The sequence below is a fragment of the Peromyscus eremicus genome, chromosome 8a (assembly GCF_949786415.1).
Source record: "Peromyscus eremicus chromosome 8a, PerEre_H2_v1, whole genome shotgun sequence".
NCBI lineage: Eukaryota > Metazoa > Chordata > Mammalia > Rodentia > Cricetidae > Peromyscus > Peromyscus eremicus.
The window spans coordinates 56,327,111-56,355,064 of record NC_081423.1 but is presented as its reverse complement, the minus strand read 5'-3'; the positions used below and the strand labels follow the sequence as shown (position 1 = coordinate 56,355,064).

Below are 27,954 nucleotides of genomic sequence, written 5' to 3'. Positions count from 1 at the left end.
CTTTAGAGTAGAGGGAAAATGCAGAGGATCTTTTGCAAAGCCATTTGATTTGGTTGGGTGAAGGGATGATTAAGGGGCAAAGAGCTGCCACCACCTTCTTCTCATATCCCACCACACCCCCATCTTTGGGTGGCAGGTAAGTTAATGGCCTACTGTGGATTTCAGTGTGGAAGATATATAGATTCAGTGAAGGAAAGCTCTTTGGGGAGGCTACGAGCTCAGGAGTGTAAGGAACCATCTTGTGCAAAGTCCATTTCTTGAGAGGTCCCCAAGGACAGGAGGTGTAATGGGGAGCCTCACTGGTGGAAACAGGAGGGGAAAGGGCAAGGCTGAAGAAATGAAAGCCTGCAGCCTCCAAGGAAGGCTACAGCAAAACCAAATCTACAGCAGGAAGGCCAGGCCAGTGGTTACAGCCACTAGAACATCCCACTTCACTGAATCATAAGATTCAAAGCATTACAGTGAACAGGAAAGAGACACACGCAAGCACTGACCAGGTGGCCACCAAGATAGAGAGGGAAAGTACGTAAGTACTGCCTTGAGTTAAAGGCTAGCTTGGGGCTGGAGAGATGGCTCAGAGGTTAAGAGTACCGACTGCTCTTCCAGAGGTCCCAAATTCAATTCCCAGCAACCATATGGTGGCTCACAACCATCTGTAATGAGATCTGGTGCCCTCTTCTGTACACATAATAAATAAATAAATCTTAAAAAAAAAAATTGAAAAAAAAAAAAAGGCTAGCCTGGGCTACACAGTGAGACCCTGTTTCAAAACAACAAAATCCACTAACATCTAGGGGCAGAAGAGACGACTGTAATTACAGCACTTGCTGTTTTTACAGAGGACTTAGATTCTGTTCCCAGCACCTACATGTGGGCTCACAACTATTCAGAGGGTATGATGCCCTCAAACTGGCCTCCTAGGGCACTAGGCACACAAACAGTACACATACATACACATGGGCAAAACACTAATACACATTTAAAATTTTTTATTTTCACACACATACCCAAAACACCAACATCTGAAAATGTTCAAGGTCAGAGTGAGTTCACATAGCTGCCTCCTATGCATACTAGCAATAGATCATCTAGCACTTACCATCCCTTGTCCATGGCTCCACAAGGAGGTTTTCAGGTCCTGACTTATCTTCTTTTCCTTTGACATCACAAGCTTGAAGAGTCAACTGGAGAGGTTTACCTAACCAAAGAAAAGATAGAGCAAGTTTTAAGCTAGGTCCACAAAAAGATAAAACTGGCAGAAATGTAGGGCCTATGCCCACCCAGACTGCTAAAGCTTTCATGTATAAAAGGCAAAGTAGGGGCCAGCAAGATGCTGCCAAATCTGATGACCTAAGTTTGATCCTCAGGATCTACACAGTGCAAGAAGAAAGAAGAACTGATTCCTCCAAGCTGTTTCTGACTCTCACATGGTACACACACACACACACACACACACACACACACACACACACACACACGCAAATGTAATTTTAAAAAACTGGGGGAGGAAGTGCTGAGAGATGGCTCAGCATACTTCCAGAGAACCTGAGCCCAGTTTCCAGCACACACATCAGATGGCTCACAACTGTCTATAACTAAGCCCTGGGGATCTGATACTTTTTTTCTGGACTCCAGAGTGTCTGCACTCATGTACGCATACCCAAACAAAGACACACTACACTCACATAAGTAAAGAATAATAAAAATAAACCTTGAAATATTTTAAATAGATAAATAAAAGGTCAAATAGGATGGTAATAGTAGACAAAAGTTGATACTACCACTATGAGCTTTCCTGAAAGAGAAAAAGCATAGCCTATGTTTCTGAGTTAGTTTAAGGAGCAGTCTCTAGAAAAATCACTTTTCAGAAACAAACATCACAATATATAGATTAATACTATAGACTCAACATATGGAAGGATTCCTAGGATACTGTTTGAAGTAAAAAGTCCGTTTGATTGGAAGTGTATTTAAGTATATATGTTTCAGCTCTCTTTGAACTATCTGCGGGAGGGTGGGAAGACAGCTCGATGAGGGCAAATCTAAAGAGCTGGAGCCCATCCCTGGAGCCCATCCCTGGAGCCCATCCCTGGAGCCCATCCCTGGAGCCCATCCCTGGAGCCCATCCCTGGAGCCCATGGAGGAAGGAGAACTGAATCCTCAGAGCTGTCCTCTGACCTCCACACAGGCACTGTAGCATATGTGCACATCCCCATATCATACAATGATAATAAATATAATATAAATAAATAAATCCAAGCAAAATTGGAAAGTCTGAAGAAAAAAATCAAATTTTGCTACAACGAACTGAAAAATGGTTGTTTTTAATAACCAGCTGGATGCAGTGGCACATACATTTACTCCCAGGATGCAGGAGGCAAAGGCAGTGACTCTGAGGCCAGCCTGGTCTACATATCAAGTTTCAGGCCAGCCAGAGATATATAGTGAGACCCTGTCTCTAAATAAAAAAAATAAGAAAATAGCAAATACCTAGTAACCTCTAGAATAGCTCAGAACTAATCATTGTTAGTCATGTGCAGTCCTTTTCACATTCATCTTTCCTCTGCTCCCTATCCCAACAACCCCAATATGAATGGAAAACATTTCTTGAAAACACTTTAAGATGCCACCTCAACTTCCTACCCAGCCATGCCTGTTCTTGGCCCACAGTTTCTCCAGAGACTTTGCCAGTGTAGAGAGAAACTGGATTTATATGACTATTGTCTAACTTTAAAAGTTAAACATAAAATAAATCATCAAGTTGTATTATGTTGTGCAAACATCACGGTGGGAATATCCCAGTAATGCCTTTAATACTGAAGAAGATCAATCACTGAACTTAGTGAAGACAATTTTGCCACCAGAGGCTGGTATGACAAATCCGTTGCTCCTCACAGCCAGGTTGCAATCACTGTGAACAGCTTTATGGGAACTGGGTTGAGATGTACTGGGGTCTTATGCTAGGTCATCAACAAAGTGCTGAGATGGGCCTACGCAGGGAAAGCAATGGCAGGCATACACATGTTCCTGAGCAGCCAGTTGTGGGTGCAATGATCCCTCTGCACCAGGTCTCAGTGAGCTCCCTCCCTCCAGATGAGAAATGCTCTAACTTCCCAAGTCTCTCTACTTACACGATGACACACACTTCACCAAAGATGGCTGTGCTCAAAATGGCTAATAACCCAAGTCATTGTACTAGAAAATCTAAGAACCATCAGGGGATACTTGAATGTCTTCTGCCAACATGCCATAAATGACCCATGGATACCCTCCTTCTCCTATCAATTCCAGAGAAAAGCTAGTAGTCAGAGGATGTGCTCATCCAGGGACCAGGGCACTACTATTACAACCCAGCCTACACACTATCCAGAAAGACCAGAAGAGGCCAAAGGGCACCTGGAAAGGGTAGCATTGATTTGTCCACTGCTAGCATTTCCATCATGCCCAGGTCATTTACCATATTTCAGGAGCAGGTTCTGCCTGACAGATGCCATGGATGAGATGAGGGATGAGGCATCATAGCGTGTGTCCAAGTGGTCAGTGATGGTACACAGAGAGCTCATCACTTTGGCAATACTTCCTCTTGCTAGTGCAAAAGCCAGAAGAGTCAGTTCTACCTCTGGAGTAGAACAGCAGCTACAAAGAATAAGCAAAAAACTTTTCACTTCCTAAAAGACAAAAACCCAGACAGCTCAAACCTATGTAATCAATCCCTATAAGTAAAATAAGCCAGTCATGTGCTGTCCAGATGTTTACCAGAAATGCGGTTTCAAAATCCTTAATCTAACCCAAGGAAAAGCGGAATCAACCCAAGGGTCAGAAAATTAAATCCTACCTTTGAAACTTTAATAATACAGAGCAATTTATTAAGCCAAAGATAAATGAACTACTGCAGCCAGTCTCCATCAGGAACCCTTGGGAATGAGCTGGGCTGGATACAGAGCTGACACTGTATTACTTGAGAAGCACGAAAACTCTTAGATACACTTCTCTGTCTTTCCAAACACGCCATAACAGAAACTTAAAGCTATCTGTGTCTCTCAGGGAATGGTCAATGTCCTGAGGGCTTGCTGTGGAGAGCCAACTATCTTCACACCAAGTGTTCCGTTCTATCAAGTTGCCAAGGCACCCTTTCCCAGTTCTATAGGCAACTAGGCTTGTTAGTCCTGCATGTAAGCAAGCTGACTGAAGGCCACAGGCTGGGGAGAAGAATGAATTAAGAGGCCTGCATCTTAGACTTGGACACATCTCTTCTAAATAAATCAGAGACCAACTTCCTCTGCACCCCAATTCTTAAAGTCAGGTGATATTGGAGGTTACCAGGGTTAATTAAATTAGAATGGATTATTTCACTTTCTCTTTGGTTACTAGAAATGAGTCATTATTTGGGGAAACATTCTTCTAAATTTTTCTTAAGAATTGAATGAGCATATCTGCCCTCCCCACACAAGTTGTTCACCTCAGCATCCTTGATTTTACCTAGTTATCCTTATGAGGAAGCTGTCCACTTCTTCCAGAACATTGGGAGACAGGAAAGTTGAGAAGTCTGTGGATCCTGGGGAGAGGGACAGTGGTGGCATGTGCTGCAGTGCCTTCCTAGGGAAGTAACGTGTGCAATCAGAGCAAAGCCAGACATGACAGCAGACGAAAGCACATCATCAACTCTGTGCTGAAGAATCTTTTGAGCTAGTAGAGAGTATTCCTGTGGAGAGCCTGGTGCACAATATAAACTAAACTTGTGTCCCCAATAGTCATATGCTAAGCGGTTTAGCAGGGTTTCACTTTTTTCCTTTTTTGGAAGAGTTCTTTCCCACTGTGTAAAAACTTCCTTGGCTCCCTGGAACTCAAGTTAAGTGCTAAGAATAAAAGACACAGACGCATGAAAACTGGCCCCAAGATAGAGCTGTGTGGTTTAGGAGAAAGTTTGCTTTGTACCAGGACCTGAGGAGCTACAGCATCTAAACAGGTGTCACAAATTTTACTGATTCCTGGGGAGATCAGCACCATCATGTTTCCTGTGCCTGTTGTGGTCTTTTGGCCTTCTACCTTAATGTTTGTTTTAAATTTATTTAACAGGTGATCACTGACTGGGTGCTAATGGTGCACTGAGTATGTGGGTGAACCATGAAACACTTGAAGGTATACCAGGAACGCACAAAAACATCGTAAGCCAAGCATGGTGGCTCACACCAGAATTATATAATCTGAAGCAGGGGGATCACAAGTTTGATGTCAGCCTGGGTTACATGGTGAGACTTGGTCTCAAACAAAGAACCCACCCCCAAAATTCTAGACTTGATCATCCTTTATTATTATTTTTATAGATTTCATTTTTATTTTTGTGTGCATGCATATGCACCACTAAGGCATCTCTTTAGTCTATTATTATTTATTTTATTTATTTTGGGTAGAGGGTTTTTATTTGTTTATTTGGTTTTTGGCAGTCCTGGGGAATGGACCTAGGGCCTCTTACATGCTAGCAAAGTATCAGCCCTTTGTTTTTCTTGGGACAGGGTCTTGCTATGTAGCCCAGGCTGGGCTTAAACTCATGGCAATCCTCTTGCCTGGCCTCAGGAGCGCTGGAATTATAGATGTATGTCACCATGCCTGATAATTTTTCTGCATTTCAAAATACAGACCATATAGCATCCTAACACTATGTCAGCTTCCCCTCTGCTCTGGTTTCCCCTGCCTGCCTGCCAGTCATTTGGAGCTGTGCTGGCAACTATGCTCAGATGCAGGTATCATAAAGGCAAAATCACAGAGTCATTTATGGGATTCGTTTTCTCCCATTCAAGTAAACATTCACTTTGCCCTAAATATATTTGTAATTATTTCTCCTCAAAGCACATTTTTTATTTTGTAATGCTTTTAGATAACTGATCTTTAAAAGTCAGGGGAAAAGAAAGTACTATTGCATATGTACTAAGACAATGGAGCAGAAATATTTTGCAACAAACTGATACATCATCAAAAAAAAAAAAAAAAGATATGGGGCCGGGTGTGGTGGCGCACGCCCTTAGTCCCAGTGCTCAGGAGGCAGAGGCAGGCAGGTCCCTATGAATTCAAGGCCAGCCTGGTCTACATGGTGAGTTCCAGGACAGCCAGGGCTATGTAAAAGACCCTTTCTCAAAACAAGCAAAGAAACAAACAACAAAAACTAAGATAGAAAGCTCTTTCTCTCTCCCTTCCTGGAAACCCAGTGCACCCTGGTGGAGCTGTGGGTGACAGAGGCGCTGTGGGTGGCCTATACTTGGGTATGGAGCCTGAGCAGAGTGAGTGAGGTATCTGCAACAAAGGGACAGACCAGTAATGGAATAAAGGTGCCAATCAGAATAAGGAGGGTGGCATGACACAGGGTATAGGAACTTGAGGGACAAAAAGGCACCTGGGCAAGGGTGCTCACAGCAGTGGCTCAATTAATGGCACTGCAGCAGGAAAGGACATGTGGAGGGTGTCTGCAAGGGCAGGGGCAAGGAACCTGGTTGTATAGAGGAAGACTAAGGAAATAAGTAAGCTAATGCATGAGAAACAACAGGAGCCACTTCTTACTATTAGAGGAAGAAATGACACATCCAAAACCAGAAAACTACAATAGATCCCATGGTGCTGAATTGGAGGTGGAAATACTCATGTACATTTGGTTCTTAGTATTAGAGATGCAGAAATATAAGTGTGAATATATGTATGTGCCTATGTTTTATTTTAATGTAAATTTGAGTTTACTGGCTGTGTTTACTGAAAGGACCTGGGAGAAGTAATAACCTTACAGCAATGAGCTGAGTTTCAAAATAACACTCTCCAAGGACTTTGCTTGGACAGTAATAGCACAGCCCTATCTGAAAAGAAAAAGGTGAAGAAAGGGAACTAGTTTATAATGACAATTCTAAAAACAATGGGGAGCTAGACAGACAGACAGATAGAAATAAATAGAGATATAATACAAAAGGACACACAAACTCAGACTGAAGGGGTTGCCACCAACCAAATCCGGGACTGTGTGAGCATCAAAACTGTGATTGGAGCTAGAGAGATGGTTCAGGGCTTAAAAGCACTTGCTGTTTTTGTCAATGTGCTGGGTCTGGTTCCTGGCACCTACACTGGGTGGCTTACAACTGCCTACAACTCCAGTTCCAAGAGATCCAAGAATCTCTCCTGGCATCTGCGGGTACTGCACACATGTGGTATACACAGAGACAAACAGGCACACAAAAAACAAAGATGTTTTAAGAACTGTGGTTAAGGGTAGTGGTGGTGCGTGTCTTTAATCCCAGCACTCAGGAGGCAGAGGCAGGTGGATCTCAGTGAGTTGAAGGCCAGCCTGGTCTACAGAGAGAGTTCTAGGACAGCCAGGGCTAAACAGAGAAACCCTGTCTTGAAAAACTAAAAGAAAAACAAACAAACAAAAAACTGTGGTTAACTCTAAGTCAGTGTATAAAAACAGGGATCTGTGAATCCTTACTAATATAAACAGAAAGTTTCATAGGGGTGGGATTTACATAGCCATTAAGCACCTCCTTACCAAATAATCAATTATAAAGAAAAATGTAATTCTAGAGTTGAAAAATCTGGCAAAGGTCAAAGTTGACCCAGCAGTTCTAAGAATAGGACAACTGCAGCTGTGCTACCAGATGAAATGCAATGAGAGCAGAGAACCACTTCTAGGACATTCCTGCTCAAGATACAAAACATAACCAGGCCTGGTGGCACACACTTGGGATGCCAGCACTTGGGAAGATTGTGAGTTGCAGGCTAGCCTGGCTACACAGTAAGACTCTCAATCAAGCAAAATGAAATAAAAAACCCAAATCTGTTTGTGATGAGACATCAGATGCACCAGAATCATAGGCACTCTTCAAAATAACTGACTTGTAATTTTCAGAGGGGTCAAGTGTTGTGTTGGATGTTTGGTTCATATAGGTCTGTGGAAGAAACAGGGTCAACTCAAGGATGATTTTTAGCCTTTGCAGCTAAGGGCAATTAGCTTCTGGTGAACTGACTGACTTTTTAAATTTTTCTTTATTGTTATACAATTTATACCTTAGCAAGTCAATTTCTGCATACCCAAACCTCTTATCTGAAGCTCTCCAAAGAGAAAAATGCCAAAGCAATTTCTAGTCACAGGACATGGTTTTCTGAGTCTTCCCACAACCAAGTTTTGCATAGGCTTTGAACCTTTTAGGAAACACTCAGAAAAGATTTACATACTTGGGGGCTGGAGAGATGGCTCAGTGGTTAAGAGCACTGGCTGCTCTTCCAGAGGACCTGAGTTTAATTCCCAGCAACCACATGGTCGCTCACAACCATCTATAATGAAATCTGGTGCCCTCTTCTGGCCTTCTGGCCTACAAGCATACAGGCAAGCAGAACACCGTACACATAGTAAATAAATTTTAAAAATCTAATAAAAAAAATTACATAAGTCAAACAGAAGGTATGGGACACAAAAGGTAGGTCAAAGCCAGGTGCTGCAAAACTCTGGGAACTCTACAGTCAAGATCATTAAAGTCAAGGAAAGAATGAGGAAATGTTCTAGACTTCGAGAAACTAAAGAGGTATGCCAAGGAAATGCAAAATACAACTCAGGACTAGATCCTCTTGCTAAAGGACTTTATTGGGACAACTTGAAAAACCCAAATGGAATTTTAGGGTTACACATATATTAATGTCCTCATTTGGTGGTTTTCAGAAATGTTTATAGGGAGCATGTTATTAAAGTATTCAGGAACAACAGGGTAACAAATTACTCCCATATGGCCGGATAAAATTTGATTATTCTTGCCATGTTTCCCTAAGTTTAGAAGGTTTAATAAAAATGATTTTAGAGACAGGGTTTCTCTGTGTAGCCCTGGCTGTCCTGGAACCAGCTCTGTAGACCAAATTGGCTTTGAACTCAGACATCTGCCTGCCTTTGCCTCCCGAGTGCTGGGATTAAATTTGTGCACCACCACTCTAAACCACAGTTTTAAAAAAAATCTTTGTTTTTATTTTTGTGTGCCTGTTTGTCTATGTGTACACTGTGTGTACACACCCAGCAATACAAATGATTTTAAGACAGGATTAAAGAGGGGGGGGTGGCCACCCTTCCCTACAGAGTCAGCATCGGCAGTAGTGTCACTTACTGAAAGTTGTACAAATAACACTAATCTCAAAAGTGGACAGGAGAATAAATACTAGATGCCTCCTTCATGCCCACACTTGAGAGCGATACTAATGATACATTCTGTTATTGAACCCACATGCAATACACTAGCAATTCATTACTACAGAACTACCTTTTTAAAAAACAAGGTCTTACTAAGTAGCTCTGGCTGGCTGGAACTTTCCATGAAGAGGAGACTCACTTTAAACTTGCAGGAATCCCACCGACACCTCCCCAGTGCTAGGAGGAAGCTGTAGCTTTTGTTCAACATGTTGCTACTTGACTGTGGGGCCCCTTCAACAAGAGAATAAATAAGTATCTTTGAAAATCTTTAACTCACTAGTGAAAAGAGCTCCCAACATGGGAGTCCAAAGACCTAGATCCACACTGACTCATCTCTGGCTGGTTGTGTGACTCTGGAAGATCACTAGATCCTCATCTACAAAATGAGGATGTCTTACAGAAGCACTTGAGTGTGTACAGGTAAAACAAGAACCAACATTTGAAAATAGTCTAATAGTAAATGTTACACAATGAGTAACTGTTCCCGATGAATAAAGAGTAGAGATAGCATGGCTGACTTCAGGTCAGGGAACTAATGAGTTAATGAAGAAAGACACTGGAGGAACTGTGTTAGCGGGGCAGAGGGTGGAACAGACACTTCCTCAGTCTACAAAGTCAGATCAATCAGAGTGGAGCAGAGCCCTGAGGCAGGGTTAGTCAAGATGCTCCCACCTTGACAGTATGGGCACCAGAGTGACTTACTGAGTATTGTGCAGCACTGTCTGGACGAAGGCAGGATTTGTCTCCATTGAAGCTGTCACCAGAGATGTCAGCAGAGACCAGTACCAGATTGCAGAGGCATCAGAGACTGAGACTCCCGATTTCTTAACTCTCTGAAAGCCAACAGCCCTCAGACCGTGAATCCTAGTGTCACACCCATCACTAAGACAGCGCTTTATGTTTATCTGGACATCTGTGGAGCACAAACAACAGGGTCAGCAGTAGAGTCACATCTTTAAAGGGGCAGGAAATGGTAGGCTCTCAACTAAAAGCAAAATAGAAAATTGTAAAGATATATTTCAGTAACAGAAATAAATTATGTGTGCAATGGAACTAGCATAGAATTAACCTATCACAAAAACACTGACGAATCTGAGAAATCATAAGAATAATGTGTAAACTTAGGAATGAGGTATAATAAAACTTCTTCAGAACTTTATGAATTTTGAAAATTACACAGAATTTATAAACTTTCACATAATGTATGGTTTGAACATTTCTGGAATTCTTTCTAGAGTTTTTTTTTTGTTTTTTTTGTTTTTGTTTTGTTTTGTTTTGTTTTTCGAGACAGGGTTTCTCTGGGTAGCTTTGCGCCTCTCCTGGAACTCACTTGGTAGCCCAGGCTGGCCTCGAACTCACAGAGATCCACCTGGCTCTGCCTCCCGAGTGCTGGGATTAAAGGCGTGCGCCACCACCGCCCGGCTTCTTTCTAGAGTTTTGTTTCAGTATCTGACTTATAGACAGTTGTGAGAAGGTCTTTTTAACAACCAAGTCCAAATAGAGGATGCAGACATGATTCATTTTCAGATGTTAAAACTGCTTAGGCGGCTGAAGAAGGGAAGACGTTTGAAAGGTCACATCTTAGAGGAAGAGCACCACAGCCTAAGGCAGAGAGCTTCTACTCTACAAGCATTACTATTTCTTTGTGTAGGGGTGAGACACAAAGACACTAGCTCCCTAGCCTCAGTTCCTTTGAGCAAAGTAAAAGCACTTTCAGCCCAGGAAAGCATTAAAAGAAATAAGACATGAAGCATTCTGGCTCCCTAAATGAAATAAAGGTAGAAAAAAAATATCTCAAGACTGTTATTTCCAAAATGCTATATACGAACAACTTTATAATATATATATATAAAAAACATAAATGTCCAAGAATAAAGGGTAGGTTAGAACTGAGAGATTTTTATAACTCTTAAAAAAAGGCATCATAGCCGGGCGGTGGTGGCGCACGCCTTTAATCCCAGCACTCGGGAGGCAGAGCCAGGCGGATCTCTGTGAGTTCGAGGCCAGCCTGGGCTACCAAGTGAGTTCCAGGAAAGGCGCAAAGCTACACAGAGAAACCCTGTCTCGAAAAACCAAAAAAAAAAAAAAAAAAAGGCATCACACTATATGTTGTGGAATAATCTTTTTGAATACTGTGAAGATGTGTCACTCGGATTGGTTTAATAAAAAGCTGAATGGTCAATAGTTAGACAGGATTTTCAGGGCAGAGAGGATTCTGGGAAGAAGAAGGGACAGTCACCAGCCAGAGGGATAGGGAGCAAGACATTCAGGAGGACAGATAAATGCCACAAGTTACGTGGCAACACATAGATGAATAGAAATGGGTTAATTTAAGTTATAAGAGCTAGTGCCTCTTCTGGCATGCAGGCATACATGTGGGCACAAAATTGCGTACATAATAAATAAGTAAATATTAAAAAAAAAAGAGCTAGTGGGACAAGCCTAAGCTATCGGCCAAGCTTTCATAATTAATAATAAGTCTCCATATCATGATTTGAAAGCTGGCTGCAGGACAGTAAAATCCACCTACAACTATATGAGATGTCAACACATTAAAAATACAAAAGAGAGTCAGGCGGTGGTGGTGGTGCACACCTTTAATCCAGCACTCGAGAGGCAGAGCCAGGCGGATCTCTGTGAGTTTGAGGCCAGCCTGGTCTACAGAGCGAGATCCAGGACAGGCACCAAAACTACACAGAGAAATCCTGTCTCGAAAAACCAAAAAAAAAAAAAAGAGCCTAGCATGGCAGCACACGCCTTTAATCCCAGTACTTGGGAGGCAGTGGCAGGTAGATCTCTGTGAGTTCGAGGCCAACCTGAACTACACAGACAGTTCCAGGACAGCCAGAGTTACATGGTGAGATCCTATCTCAAAAAAAAAAAAAAAACCCCAAAAAACAATAAACAATAAAAATACAAAAGAATGTGAGCAGAATATTATAATCTTTGGGAAATGCTATGTATACTACATGTAAATATATATAATTCTATTTTTTTTATTAAAGAGTGCTTTTTATATGTGTGTATGTATAAATACACACATACAAATTCATAAACACAAGAAGTGGTCTGGAAAGAGCCACACCAAAGCAGCTGTGACTTGACAACCTCTGTGTAGCAAGATTTTGAATATTTTTTGTTTGTCCATATTTGCTAGTTTTCGAGTAAGAAAATAACAATACACTTTTAATTACAAAAAAGCTTCATTACTCTTCTATAGTTTTTAGAATTACTTAATAGATAAAATAATGGTGATTTTGCTCTGGGTGTAATAGAAGCAAATCAAATCTCAAGACTTCAGAGGCCTTAAGACTTAGCAAAGATCACCACCACCACCCTCCCTCACCCACTCCTCTTGGACTCACAGAGCTGACTGATGTTGGCATTTTCCAGCAGTGTCACATAGCCAGTGACATTGCTAGGGATGTGCACGTCTCGTACTTCCTGCAGATCACTGGCACTCCTTCCCACAGCCACTGTCACTTGCTGTGGCATGTAGCTCTGGTCAGTGGCAGCCACTGCAATGGACAGATGCCTAAGCACGACATCTGGCTTCATCTTCAAACTGGAAAACAGAGCACAGAAACCACCCATGTTTGCATGGCCCAAGCGCTGGTGGAGCCACAGGCCCCATCTTTGGACCTTCCATTTGTTTCATATATATTTTTTTTCTTTTTTTTTTTTTTTAAAGACAGGGTTTCTCTGTGTAGTTTTGGTGCCTGTCCTGGATCTTGCTTTGTAGCCCAGGCTGGCCTCGAATTCACAGAGATCCGCCTGCCTCTGCCTCCTGAGTGCTGGGATTAAAGGTGTGCGCCACCACTGCCCGGCTTTATTTGGTATATGTAAAGATGGATTTCTATTTTTTTTTTTTTTTTTTTTTTTAGTTTTTGGACAGAGAGTTTCTCTGTATAGCTCTAGCTGACCTGGAACTTGCTCTGGAGACCAGATTAGTCTCAAACTCACAGAGAACCACCTGCCTCTGCCTCCTGAGTGCTGGGATTCTTTAATCCCATGTGCCACCATCACCTGGCTAAGATAGATTTCTAAATGACTAACCAGAGATGCTAGCTATGTATTCAAAGGTTGTATGTATGACCTCCCTAAATCTCTACAAAGCCATTCTGTTAGACTAATCTTATATTTCCTTGTAAGAATTAGTATAAGCAGGAATGGACAACATGAGCATTCTAATAAAATCCTTTACTAGCCAAGAAGCAATTTTAAACTGCATTAAAAAAACTGAGTATGCCTCTCATTTATAGGTGAGCTAAGAGGAAACAAGGTGAAGATTTCTATTTGTACCACCTGGAAGAGCCATCTCCTCAGGCCACATTCTAGATTTTGAAAGAATAAAACATGTACTACTCACCGTATCCAGTGTGATCGGGCACTACCGTCCGACTGCCAGTAGGATGATGTTTCTCCGTTTGTCATCCTGTAGATGTCTGCAGGGTTGGAGGATGTTTCTATATAAGCATAGCACTTTGTTACCGACTTGAGTTTATCCATTTCTGGGCTTCTGGCTAGGTCTCCAGGGCTTTCTGCAGGAAAACACCAGAGCTTAGCTATTTCACAAAGGGGAAAAAATGGTCATTTAAAATATCTAACAGAAACATGCTTAACACTTTGGCAGCAAAATCAAACATTCCTTAAAAGGCTCCTTCCAAAAACCCCATTGCCCAATGACTGCCCCATCTCTCATTAATTACACCATGATGCCAAATCACTCCTATCTTTATAAAGCTATGCCAAAGGATGAGTAGTTTGCACTTAAATTTCTTTAATTATGCTTTTATTTTTTAATCATATTTATTTACTTATTTGAAGTAGTGTGTGTGCATGTGCGGGTAAGGACAATCAGAGGACAAATTGCAAGAGTTGATTTTCTCTTTCTACTATGTGGGTTCTGGGGATGAAACTCAGGTCATCAATCTTGGTCACAAGTGCCTTCAGCTGCTGAGTCATCTTGCTGGCCCAAATGAGGCTTTTGAAGCCACTTACAAATTCTGAGTATTTTCTGGTCCTACCCTCTCCCAATTTTCTTCCTGGTTAATAGTCTGGGTTTGTTTGGTTGGTTGGTTGGTTGGTTTGTTTAGGTTTTTTTTTTGGTTTTGGTTTTTTAAAACAGGGTTTCTCTGTCCTGGCTGTCCTGGAATTTGCTCTGTAGACCAGGCTGGCCTTGAACTCACAGAGATCCACCTGCCTCTGCCTCCCAAATGCTTGTTTTAAAGGTATGTGCCACCACTGCCCAGCAATAGCCTGTTTTTGAAAAATCAAGTCATTTACTGTTTATACATTTGTAGTGTATACATACATATGCACCTAAAATAACTAATATTTACTTGGATGTTTACTGATGTGGAGAAAGAGTTAAGTAATTGACCAAGAACAGTTATAAAAAAAAAAAAAAAGCTCAGCCAAATGGGTCATTAATATGCTAGAAAACAATGGGTCATTAATATGCTAGAAAACATATTTTGCTCCTGGGATGTCTATTTTTGACTGCTTATATTTTAGCTGGGAGAAACTTTAAAGTTTTATACAGTATACCCCACTAATCTTTTTTTTTCCTCTGATGAGTAGAGGTGGTTATGTGGAGGTCAGACAATACATTTCAAGAGTCAGTTCTCACTTTCCACCTTTCTGAGAGGCAAGGTCTCTTGTTTCTCCTGTTGCACTGGATACTCAGGCTAGCTAGCCTACAAGCTTCCAGCTGATTCTCCTGTCTGTGCTTCCCACCTCAACACTGGAATGCTGGGAATACAGATGTGTACCACTGTATCTGGCCTTCTATACAAATTCTGGGGATCAAACTCAAGTCATCAGACATGCACAGGCAAGGGGCAGGGAGAACATTCTTAGGCTACAAACTGGTTATGTATTTTCAGAAATACAGGCACAAAGGAGAACTGGCTCACTCTATTACTAAACATTAGAAGAAATAATGGGAGAGTATTTTCAGGAGACTCTCTCATGTACATACCTTTTTCTTTTTGTACCAGCTGATCCAGAGACTCCTTCAGAACTGATGATCGCATGGTGCACATGTTATTGCAGTGGTCCAGCATTGGGTAGGGAATCACCATGCTAGAGATCCGATTGCGATGCAGGAAGCGCAATATCATTGATGAGTGAATACCAAGGCCCTCCTTTGACTCTGAAAATATGTCGATGAAACCTAAAGACATAAAATTCATTTTTGATGTTTTCATGAAGCCACCACAACAGTTCCCAAATCCTGTGCCTGCTACTCCCTCTGAAGTGGCTAAAGTAAACGCAGCCACTAACTTTACTGAAATTCTGAGCTTCAACTATTTAAAAATATAAATTGGTTTTAAAGAAATGAACCAGTAGCAATCTCAATTTAAGAACTTATTTTAGGGACTGGATAGCTTAGCAGTTAGAAAAAAAATAAATCTTTTTTTATATAGTCATTTTTATCTTACATGTACAAGTTTTGCTTTTGTGTACATATGTGCAATGTGTGTATGTCTGGTGCCCGCAGAGGCCAGAAGAGGGTGTTAATCCCTTAGAAGTTAGTGCTTATGCTTAGGTCCTAACAATAAAACATCCACTGCTGTTGCCAGTTTCTGGAAGAATTTTATGAGATGTAAGGTATTTGACATATACTGTTTCTCTTGGCCCTCACAATATGACAAGGTGTATGTTGTCCAGGGGTGGCAAAGGTCCAGGCAGCCTTGCTTTACAACAGGGTGGAAATGGAGCTCCTGTGACTCACAAGAGATCGAGAAGAAGGCAGAGTGGGGACACTCCTCCACTCCCCTGTCATGCTCCTCCTGCCATTCTAAGTCCTTCTCCCCCATGCATGACTCATTTGAAGCCTGCTCCTCCATCTTTTCTTCAACCTCAACACTCCTGCTCAGATGCCCACTTGGGTGCTCTAAGTGACTCCCCAAATGTCACCAACCTCTCATGTACCATTATCCCAAGTAACCTTATGAAGACATGACACAGGCCACACACTTGCCACTGTTTAGAATCCTTTACTGGCTCCTTATTGTTGTGGAATATTATTTTAAGATGTGTTACATTTGTTTATGCTGTGGAACATTTGTTTTATGATGCAAAGATCTGTTGTATTTGTTTATGTTGCATCTGTTTAACTCTGTGAAGCTGTGATACTTTGCCTGTCTAAAACATCTGATTGGTTTAATAAAGAGCTGAATGGCCAATATCTTGGCAGGAAAGGATTGGCAGGGCTGGCTGGCAGAGAGAATAAATGGGAGAAAAAATCTGGGAAGAAATCAAGGAGCAAGAAAAAGAGGAGAGGATGCTAGGGGCCAGCCACCCAGCTACTCAGCCAGTCACAGAGTAAGAATGAAAGTAAGATACACAGAAGTAAGAAAAGGAAAAAGCCCAGAGGCAAAAGGTAGATGGAATAATTTAAGAAAAGCTGGCTAGAAACAAGCCAACCTAAGGCCGGGCATTCATAAGAAATAATAAGTCTCTGTGTGATTTATTTGGGAGCTGGGTGGCAGGCCCTCCAAAAGAGTCAAAGAGTAAAAGACTAAAAACGACCAACAACACATTACAACCTAAACTAATGAGTCTCAACCTGAGGTCACTATAATACAGGAGCACCAGGTTAGGTGAAGCAAGAATAAGCATGGCAGCTTCTCTGGAAGCAGAGACATATTTGTAGATTTGGTGTCCTATTTTATCCCCACTTTTTAAATGAGTCATAATGTATGACAAAAAGTTCACATAATGGTATTATTTGACAAATTTTCCCAAGTTCAAGAGACATATGTAAACAGCCTCAGATCAAGGTATCACCCACCAGTCTTTAGGGAACTTGTGTCATTAGAAGAGAATAAAACTATGAAGCAACTTTTTAGATAAAGCAATAGGCTAAGAAGAAATTTTGTGCTTAAAGTAGCCTATTTTGGTTATATGCCCTACTCAAACCCCAGAGAAGCTGATTTCTAAAGATTTAAAATCTAGGCAACACCCACCTACTCCCACAGGCGGACAAGGCCTCATATCCATGAGGCTGCTGAGACTGCATGGATTTGTTCAGAATCCACACCAAACAGCAGGCTGCTGAACACGAACATACACACACACACACACACACACACACACACACACACACACACACGCACACATGCACACACGCACATGCACTCGCACACATCCAGAGCAATTCTGTAATGGAAAATGTTTTCAGTTTTAGAAAGGTTCTGCAAAGGAATGATTTCAACGAATTCAATGCATCAACAGTGAGATACAACAAGAACAAATTTCAGTGTGGAAAGACATTTGAGAGGAGGACTAGGAAACTATTCGATGTCATCACAGAAATGACCTCAGCTTTCAAAGGCTTGAGACTGTGACAATTCTCTTATGTTGGATATTACTACATATTTTTGAGTTGAAAACTTTAAGTGATGAGTGTATATTATGTGAGCACTTGGGGATCTGGACTCTGGTCTTTCTCCAACACCCCTTTCCTCCATCAGGCACCCAGTGCAGCAGGTATCACCTACTGGTGAACTCCCTTCCCTACCCACCTGCAAAACTCCTCTGAGACTCAGGGGATAGCTCAGGGGTACAATGCTTGCCTAGCATTGGTGAGTTCCTGATGTGATCCTCAGAACACTAATGCACATATGCATAATCTGAGGAATCCAAATAATGCCACCCACATACTTGTAATGCAAAGGTGGGAGTGACTATAAATATTATGATATGTTAGCTAAATGAAGTTCAAAGTTCATCTTAACTGCCATGACACTAGGAAGAACAGTACTATGTATAGGCTACCTACAATGCCCTATAAGAATTACATAATGAAAGAAAACAAAACATTCATTCTCCATTAAGATGCAGACATTATCCTTCCCTGGCTCAGTACATCACTTGGCAGTAGGTCAGAGGGTTCAACAGCAATCAGATTCACAGTCTGCCAAGTCTATCCTGCCTTTACTCCTGCCTAGAGACACTAAGTATTGTCACTTGGTGTACAGAGCAGGCAAAGTTCTTAGGTCAAATGATGTACAATGCTATTTCCCTTTCAAATTGAACTGTCATCTCACTTGGAAAAAAAACTAAGGGCAAATTTATTCTGATGCTATCTTTACATAAGTCTGAGTCACCAAGGAAATCATCTAACCACACAGACCGACTGGGTATATAGTGATGTACAGTACTTGCCTAACACGTACAAGGCCCTAGGTTCAATCCTCAGTACACACATTGGGGGGGGGCAGGCAGAGAGAGAAAAAGAGGGGAGAGAGAGAGAGAGAGAGAGAGAATACAAGAACATGAACACAAAGAAAACAAAAGAAATCAGCAAAGAAATTAAAGCAAATATTTTTTAAATGTACAACAGGTAGAAGCACCATGGCTTAATTTTTAGCAATTCTTACTTTACAAAAATTACTAAAATTTCAAAGTAAAAGCTTTAGAAAACAACAGTAAAATGTTTAATACATGCCCAAAATAAAATGAGAGGACACAGCCAAAATAAGAGAAGGTCACTGCTCTGATGGAGTTCACAGTATTGGAAAGACAGACAGACAAAAATGAAATCAGTTTATTTATTACAATGATATCACATTGCAAAAAAAAAAAACAGAAAAAAGAAAAGAACAGTGATGCAGAAGAGAGAGGCAGGATGCTATGAGAACATGCAGCATGGGCCAGGCATGCTTCTTAAGGAAGTAAACAAGCAGATCTACTGGAAGGCAGCCTCTTGACCAAGGGGCAGAAAAACAGAAAACTGCCCAGTCATCACTGCTGAGGAATGAAAGTGTCGATTTCACTAATTTTGTCCAGCTCATGTGTCTAATAAATGCTTTCAGAGGAACTCACAGCACCACAGCTGGGCCAATCTCAGCACCTAAAGCACAACAAAGCTCATTGTGGTTCTAAGCTTTGTGTGTGGCAGTGCCAACAGCCAATGAGGCTTAGCCTAAGTGCCATTAATAGTAACTGAAAACTTTTTGGTTCTAAGAGAACATCTTCAGCCTTCAGGACTCATGTGAGCACCTACCTGGAACAAGGGAGCAGGCTTGTAGTTGTCTGATGACATGGCTCAGCTCCCCCTGCAGATTGGCTCCACTGGAGTTCTTGAGGGCCTCCAACATATTCTCTGCATCAACTGTCCCATCTCCCTCAGCATCAAACTGGGCAAAGGCCTACAAGATAAGAGACATATATATGTACACATATGTGTGTGTTTATGTGTATATGTATATTTCATTCAAAGAACAAACAAATTCAGGATAGTAGGCTCTTTGTGTTTTGTAAGATATATGTATGCGTAATTTTACAACATCATTTCTCCTCCAAGGCAGTAATTCTTTGATATCTCCAAATAATTTCAGAAGAAAGTATTCACTGCAAAATTTTTCAATAGTTGTAAATTGTTGTGGTCTGAATAGAAAATGTCCCCTATAGGCCCATGTGTTTGAACATTTGGCCACTGGCTGGTGTTGCTGTTTTGGAAGGTTGTGGAATGTGGGTCACTGTGAGTAGGCCCTGAACTTTACAGGCCTGGCCCTACTTTCTGTTCATTTTTTGCTTCCTGATTGTAGACTTAATGTGACCTCATGTGTTTACTGACAGGTATTCCCTGCCAGGATGGACTGTAGCCTTTCTCAGACTGAATCAAAACAAACCCTCCAAACCTTCCCCACTTAAGTCCTTTCTTGACAGGAAATCTGGTCATAGCAACAAGAGATGTAAAGTACAGACAATGTCAAACACAAAGCAAAAATGTGAAAGAACTGGGTACTCAACACAAGTACTACTCTGGTCTACTGCTTCATTACTTTTAATCAATGTGGACCACACCCTTTGCCCATACTGGATGATTTGGGAAACTTGGTTCAGCACGGGACTTGATTTGACTACTAGTCTGTCCCTAGAGCTGTGTGTATCTGAGCTTACTGACTTGAAAAATAAGGGAGTTCTCACATTCACGAGCTGCTGCCTAGACAAGGTACACAGGAACAGAGTCCTGTACAATGTAAAGCCACTAGCAGAACAATGTTCGTTTTCTAATCTATAACCTCTGACCCATCACATTCTACAAGATGTCCTCACAGAACTGTCCTTTCACCCAGTCTCACTTCCTGTGCTCTGGTTTTTCTGTCCTGTTGTGGATACATGCACTCACATACCTCCTCATTGCTAGAGTCTCCTGACCTGACCTTTCCACATGAGCCTCTCTTCCTCAAAACTGTCCCCTTTCTTTACTCCTCTGCTCCATGAAACAGGGAAATAACCCACCAAGGTTCCATGATGGGCACGATGCTCCCATTTCCATCCCATCACAGCTATCTGAACAGTACAATATTCAAAAGTAACAAATACAGATTCCCACATTTGTAACCAGAAACTCTGAGGAGAGCACAGCATTATTTTTGCCTCTATTCAGCCTGCCAAGACTATTCAAAAAGTGAACAGGATCAAAGATTACACTAGTTGAAGTACAATGTACAAGAGGAGAGCTCTGTCCTATACCCTGTGGAGAACAGGTTTTTGTGGGGTATGTGTGTTGGTAGAGGTGGTTCTAGAGATTAAACGCAGGGTCTTGCTCATACCAGGCAATTGCTTTACCACTGCACCACATCTGCAGACCATGGAATCTTTACAGTGGAAAATGGTAAGTGGGAGTGTCTTAGTTGGGGTTACTATTGCTGTGATAAAACACCATGACCAAAAGCAAGTTGGGGAGCAAAAGATTCATTTGGCTGACACTTCTACATCATAGTTCATCATTGAAGGAAACCAGGACAGGGACTCAAACAGGGCAGGAACCTGGAGGCAGAAGTTGATGCAGAGGCCATGGAGGGGTGCTGCTTACTAGATTACTCTAAGCCATTACATTGCTTGCCCAGCCTGCTTTCTTATAGACCACAGGACCACCAGCCCAAGTATAGCCCCACATTGAACTAGGCCCCCCACATCAATCACTAGTTAAGAAAATGCCCTGCAGGCTTGCCTACAGCCCAGCCTTATGAAGGCATTTCTTCCTCTCAAATGACGATAGCACTTGTGTCAAGCTGACACAAAACTAGCCAGCACAAGTGACATCTTGTCAACTCACACACATCACTGTTAAACCACAACCTTTCCTTACTTGTTCATTCCCCAAATCACCCATTAATATTGATATCACGATATAAAAACATTTTACAAACTTAAAAAGTCCCACAGTCTTACAAATTCAAACACTTTAAAAGTTCAGTCTTTTTATAAAAACAGTACGTCTCTTTTAAAACCAAAAGTCTCTCAAAAGCAGAGCATGGGGGCCTGGCTAGTGAAGTTCCAGAGGGAAGTTTGAGGGTCACTCAAAGCCTCAATTGGGCCATTACAAATTCTGAGTTAAGAATTTGTGGTTCTGGTCAGGTGGGGATGAAGGATCGGCTGTGATTAACAAGCTATCAGAACCACTAAAGTGAAACCTTTGCTTTGCTAGGACAATGGATGCTAGTCAGTTGGAGCTGAAAAATTAGCAGCGATTAAGAGAGCAGCATCATTTAGGCAGAATCTTCTGAGACTAACTTCCACAGAATTAGCACACAGAAGCTGTGTCCCAGAGGTGGCCAAGGTTGTACCTTGTGCTGGCAGCTGAACTTGGTAGTTTAAGAGTCATCAGGTGGTACTGGTTTTTTGAAGGCATGAAGAATGAAGAGGTCACGAAGAGCAACTGAGGCTTGGTTGGCACTGTGTGGCAGGGCTGGAGTCCTTGAAAGGGGCCCAGGAGAGGCTATTGGTGAAAGTGCAGCACAGTTGCAGTAAACGACCCCATGGGACAACCACCAAGGACAACAGCAGGTGTGGAGCTAAGCTGGCCTGAGCCTAGGGTACAATCTGTGTGTGCGGCAGAGGGCAGAGTCAAAGAAGCGACACAAGCCCTACACTGCAGAAGTCTTGCAAAAACTTTGGAGTTGGTAGAAATAGGTCCTGCTAGAGTGGAGGTGTCTGGTGAAAAGCCCGTTTAGAAAGCAGTTAGAAATTATTGGGTCAACAATCATCTTAAAGAATTGCTGGGGTTTTGTTGGTTTGCTTTTAAGTAGAAAGAATAATAGTAGTATTATGGGTGGGGCTGGAGAGATAGCTCAGCAGTTAACAGCAGGTTTGTGGTTGTTCTTACAGAGGACCTGGGTTCTATTCCCAGCACCTGATGGTAACTTACAACCATCTATAACTCCAGTTCCAGGGTATCTGATGCCCTCTTCTGGCCTCCTTAGGCACTGCATGCACATGGTGTGTATACACACATACAGGCAAACACCCATACTAATAAAATAACAAATAAATCAATCTTTTTTTAAAAATGCACAATGACAGATAAAATATGTCAAGATTTGCTTTTAAATAATTTGGACAAGAGAAAGTTGATTGTATTTAGATCAAATAAAATTTGCCTTGAGTTGGTACTTGTTGAACTGGCTAAAGTATATAGGAAATCAGTTCACTATTGTCTCCATCATCCTATGTTTAAAAGTTCCCATTTATTAAAAACAAACAAACAAAAATAGAGATTCTCTTCCTCCATCTTAGCAGAGGCCTAGGACTTGATCTCTAGAGAGTTGTAGAGTATAGACTGGAAAAAGGCAGGCACAGCTGAAAGTGAGAATGTCACACTGAAAATGGGAGGTTGGTGTCTACTTGCTAAATACATGGTTAAGCACAACCTTCTCCAGGGCTCCTAGAATGCTAGCATCCAGTTTCATATCCTTCCAGAAGGAGACAGAAGGGTCTTCCCTGGGGAAGCTGATAAGCCTAAGAGAATAGATGACACAGAATCACCTCACAAAAGTGCCCAGCCAATTCATCTTACAGCCATAGTCAGACGCACAGAGCATCTAGGCTTTTAAGCACCCCACCCCATCCCCATCCCTTCAGAGTCTTACTCAGGCTAACCTTGAACCTGTAGCACAGGCAGGTCTTTTACTTGTGATCCTGCCTCTGCCTCTTGAGCAGGAGGATTACAGGCCTGCTCACCAGGTCCAGCTCTAGTCTGTCATTCTTACTGTTATTTGTGTTTTATTTTGAGATAGTGCCTGGAAACTTGCTATGTAGCTCAAGTTAGTCTCAAACACCTACTAAGTCTCTTGTCTCTGTATCCTGAATATTGGGTCTAGTCCCTCATTCTCTGGTGAGTGGATAGCCCAGAACCACTAGACACTTGAGAAAAACCTACTACAAAACACGAAGAGAAAACAAAGAGTATGCAGGGAGAAGAAAACATCAAAAGAATGATTAATATCTTCACAGAAATGCTTAAAGATATTTTAACCCTGGCTTTACTGAGGTGCCTATCCCATTTCCCATAAAATCCACCCTATTAAAATGAACAGTTCAGTGGGTATTAGTATAATCAGCGTTGTGCAAATATCACCCAGTACCTGAGAAAGGTAAATACTGCAACCACAAAAGAACAGGATACTGGGCTGAAGAGATTGTTTAGCAGTTAGGAGCACCTGGCTGCTCTTCCAAAAGATCAGGGTTCAATTCCCAGCACCTACATGGCAGCTCACAACGGTCTATATCTCCAGTCCCAGGAGAATCTGATGCCCTCTTCTGGCCTCCACTGTGCACTGCACACATGTTGTATACATAAATGCTGCAAAACACCCATACACATAAAAATAATAAGTAAAATGCTAAAGAGAGATTTAAAAAAAGAACAGGGTACTATTGCTAGAAACAGGAGAGTGAGAACGTTCCCAAACACTTCTGAAGCTTAGGTACCTGCTGGGTGTGCTGCAAATGCCTGTAATCCCAGCACTCAGAAGGCTAAGGCAGGAGGCTCTGGAGTTCAAGTCCAGCCCCCGACTTATATATTGAGTTCCAGGCTGTCCTGAGCTACTAATAGAATCTTACCTGGGCGTATAATCTCAGCCCTTGGGAGACTAAGGCAGGACAAGTGCTATGGGTTTGAAGCCAGGCTGGGACTAAACATCAAGCACCAGCCAGTCAGAGCTACACTATACACTAAGACCCTGTCTCAAAAAACTAAGGAAAAAACCTCCCATTACAAAGGTTGAAAAGTAAAGATTACCAAAGGGACCAGAAAGTAGAGTACACGAAGAAATGATAGAAACTAGGAGGGAAAAGGAAAATTTAGAAGACTGACTTCGAAGGTCAACTTCGAAACGACATGAGTTCCAGAAAGATGGGACACCAAATGCAGCAGGGGGAATCACAACAGTGACGATGTAGACTTCCCCACACCAAAGCACGCACATTTGACGATTCAAAGGCAGAATGACCTACATAATGACCGACAGTGCACCACAAGGACACTTCCTAACAGGAGCCAGGCACCACAGCACACAACTGCAATCCCATCACTTGAGAGGCTGAGGCAGGAAGACTAAGTCTAAGGCCAGCCTGGGCTAGAAAGTGAGACCCTGTCTCAAAAAAAGAGAAGAAATGCCCTAACAATGAGGGAAAGAGAAGTTCTTATCTCTAGGAGGAAGAAAGAGTTTCCAAGTAAAAGGTCAAGAATCAGAAAGGGACCAGTTCAGTGGACACAGTGGAGACAGAGGACGGTGGGAAGAAGGCATCTTTTGGAGGGGCCTTTCTAGCCCAGAAATCAATACTCAGCCATGATAATGTGAGAGTAGAATAAAGACATTCTTATACATACATGCTCAAAAAAAGAAAAAAGAAAGAAAAAAGCTGCCTTTTCAGAAGGTGCCTAGAGGACTGGAACCAGAGTGACGGAAGAGCACAAGAACAGGAAGAAGAGAATCCAACCAAGACAGAAAGGAATCCTCAGCATGGTGGAGACTGAGGCACAGTACAGCAATCTGGAGGGTAACAAATCCACCTCACAGCACATCACAAGGCTTAGGGAAAATGTTCCTTTAAGAAGACAAAGTGAGCAGGGTGTAGAGGTGGAAGAGGTGGACCTCTGTGAATTCAACACCAGCCAGAGTTTCACGTAAAACTCCGTCTCAAAAAATAAAGAACTGGGTGATGGTGACCCACGCCTTTAATCTCAGCACTTGGGAGGAGAGACAGGTGGATCTCTTGTGAGTTTAAGGCTAGCCTGGTCTATATAGTGAGTTCCAGGCCAGTCAGGACTATACAGAGAAACCCTGTCTCAAAAACCAAAAACAAACCAAAACCGAAAGGAAGGAAGGAAGGAAGGGAGGGAAGGAAGGAAGGGAGGGAGGGAGGGAGGGAGGGAGGGAGGGAGGGAGGGAGGGAGGGAGGGAGGGAAGGAAGGAAGGAAGGAAGGAAGGAAGGAAGGAAGGAAGGAAGGAAGAAAAGAAAGACATCTAGAAAGCTGGGGCTGGAAAGGTGGCTCAGTGGTTAAGGACACTTGCTGCTCTTCCGGAGGATCTGAGTTTGGTTCCCAGCATTCACCTAGGTGGCCACCAATCACCAGTAACTCCAGTTCCAAGGGATCCAACACTGTCTTCTGGTCTGTGAGGACTCCTTTACACACATAACATGCATTCACACAAATGCACATAAATAAAATACAAATATATTTTTAAAAGGTTTTTTTTTTATAATTTATTTAATTTTATTTTTTTATGTGCAATGGTGTGAGGATGTCAGATCCTCTGGAACTGGAGTTACAGACAGTTGTGAGCTGTTATGAAGGTACTGGGATTTGAACCTGGGTCCTCTGGAAGAGCAGCCAGTGTTCTTAACTGCTGAGCCATCTCTCCAGTCCCACAAATATATTTTTTAAGAAGGTAGGCTAGGCATGGTAACACATGCCTTTAGTCCCAGCACCAGGGAAGCAGAGGCAGGTGGAGCTTTATGAGTCTGAGGCCAGCCTGGCCTACACAGTAAGTTCCAGGACAGCCAACACTACATAGTAATATAGCCTCAAAAATCAAAGAAGCTGCTGATAGAATATCCATGTGTCAGAATATGTTGACCATTTTTGTTTGATGACGTTTAGACAAATCACAGAGAATCTGTAGCTCAACTAACGATTAAAGACCTAAAAATTAAGGATGATAACAGTACTAGGGCTGCATTTGGGGCACAGCAATCAGTGCTTTCGTAGCACACAGAAGGTGGCCTGGATTGATCCCTCACACAGCAAAATCTTTTTTTAAAGTACCAAGTCAATTGTTAACACCAGAAAAAGTAAAAAGATCTCTAAGTAAGGGAAAGTTATACTGGGATACTCCTGAATTCAGCTACTGAAAAAAAATTTACCTAATCTTTGTTATGCAAACATCAAAGGGCAACCCAAACAAAACTGATACCATCCCAAGAACAGCAGGTGTGCATGTGAGGTCAGGAAGGGCAAGGGCTCATCTCCTTTGTGGCTGGAATAAAATGGATGGAACCCAATACTAAAAAAAACCTCAAAATGGCTGGAAAGATGACCCAGCAGTTAAGAGCACTGGCTGCTCTTCTAGAAGACCCGGGTTCAATTCCCAGCACCCACATGGCAGCTCACAACTGTCTGTAACTACAGTTCTGGGGGATCTGACACCAATGCACATAAATAAAAGTTAAATAAATTAAAAAGAAAAGAAAAAACTCAAAGAAGTGGAGCTGGAGAGATGTCTCATTGATTAAGAGCGCTGGCTGCTCTTCTAGAGGACCTGAGTTCGATTCCCAGCACCTACATGGTGGTTAATAACCATCTCTAACCCCCGTTCCAAGGATTCCAACACCTCTTCTGGACTTCTTGGACTTCTGCACACACATAGTGCACAGATATACATTCACACACACAATACATATAAAGTAAATAAATACATTTTTTAAATCTCAAAGAAGTGATATAAGCGTGTTATTTGGTAAGTGATAACATGATGAATAACCAGGAAATAGTCAAGTTGCTGAAAAATAACTGTTTGGGAATATAAGACACCAGATAAAGAGAACAGGGCACTGCACACATATCACTAGTGAAAACAGCCCCCTCCAATTTTGTTTTTTTTAAGACAGGGTCTCACTATGTAGCTTTGACTGGCCTCGAATTCACTATGTAGATCATACTGGCCTTGAAGTCTTAGAGATCCACCTGTCTTTGCCACTCGAATGCTGGAATTAAAGGTGAACTAAAAACCAAAAAGTGGAAGTATCTACTTCAAGCATGGAATGGACGAGGACTTTTAATTTTTTTTTAGTTATTGTTTTGCAGATCAAAGTTAGGTCATCGGGCTCCAGCAGCAAGCAATTCTACCCACTGAATCCTGCCAGCACTCCCACCCTCACCCTCTGACCCCGACACATTTTTGTTTTTTGAGATAGAGTCTCATTATGTAGCACTGGCTAGCCTGGAATTCTGTGTAGACCAGGCTGGCCTCAAACTAAGAGATTCATCTGCTGGACACTGGGACTAAAGGCCTGCACTATCACACCCAGTTTTGCAGCCCCCTTCTAAAAAGCAATGTAATGTTTCCTCTCCTTTAGGTGACATTTTATACACACTGGAGACAGCAACCATGAATGAGATTGTCTGAACAACTGGATAACTTTGAATACGGACTGGGTATGTGATTAAACAGACATGGAAAACTGAAGATCATTAACTACAAAAAATTAGGTAGGCTGGAGAGACGGCTCATAGAATAAAGGTACTTGCTGCCAATTCTGATGAGCCAAGCTCAATCTCTGGGACCCACATGGTGGAAGGAAGGAACCAATTCTCACAGTTGTCCTCTCACCTCCACATGTACACACATGTACTTCCCACATGCACACATAAAAAAAATGAAATAAAAATGTAATTTAAATAAAGTACATTTAAAAAAGAATATTGTTTGAAGAAAAAGTAT

At 42.0% G+C, this 27,954-nt stretch overlaps 1 protein-coding gene and 1 long non-coding RNA gene across 3 annotated transcripts in view; one reads left to right on the top strand and one right to left on the bottom strand.

Annotated features, from left to right (window-relative positions):
• Positions 1-27,954, bottom strand: part of Zzef1 (zinc finger ZZ-type and EF-hand domain containing 1) — a 131,534-nt gene that overhangs the window by 91,216 nt on the left and 12,364 nt on the right. The window contains exons 2-9 of the mRNA XM_059271136.1: positions 19,224-19,368; positions 15,189-15,383; positions 13,575-13,746; positions 12,571-12,770; positions 9,908-10,118; positions 4,480-4,596; positions 3,458-3,636; positions 1,100-1,198 (exon numbers count right to left, since the gene is read on the bottom strand). Of these exons, the coding sequence (XP_059127119.1) occupies positions 1,100-1,198; positions 3,458-3,636; positions 4,480-4,596; positions 9,908-10,118; positions 12,571-12,770; positions 13,575-13,746; positions 15,189-15,383; positions 19,224-19,368 (1,318 nt within the window). The remainder of the gene's footprint in view (positions 1-1,099; positions 1,199-3,457; positions 3,637-4,479; positions 4,597-9,907; positions 10,119-12,570; positions 12,771-13,574; positions 13,747-15,188; positions 15,384-19,223; positions 19,369-27,954) is intronic.
• Positions 18-27,869, top strand: LOC131917365 (uncharacterized). Of its 2 annotated transcripts, none has more exons than XR_009380666.1 (3): positions 18-136; positions 5,077-5,165; positions 27,590-27,869. It is a non-coding gene; the product is annotated as an uncharacterized LOC131917365 (long non-coding RNA). The 2 variants fall into 2 exon arrangements; XR_009380665.1 differs by lacking the exon at positions 27,590-27,869 and adding an exon at positions 13,468-13,578.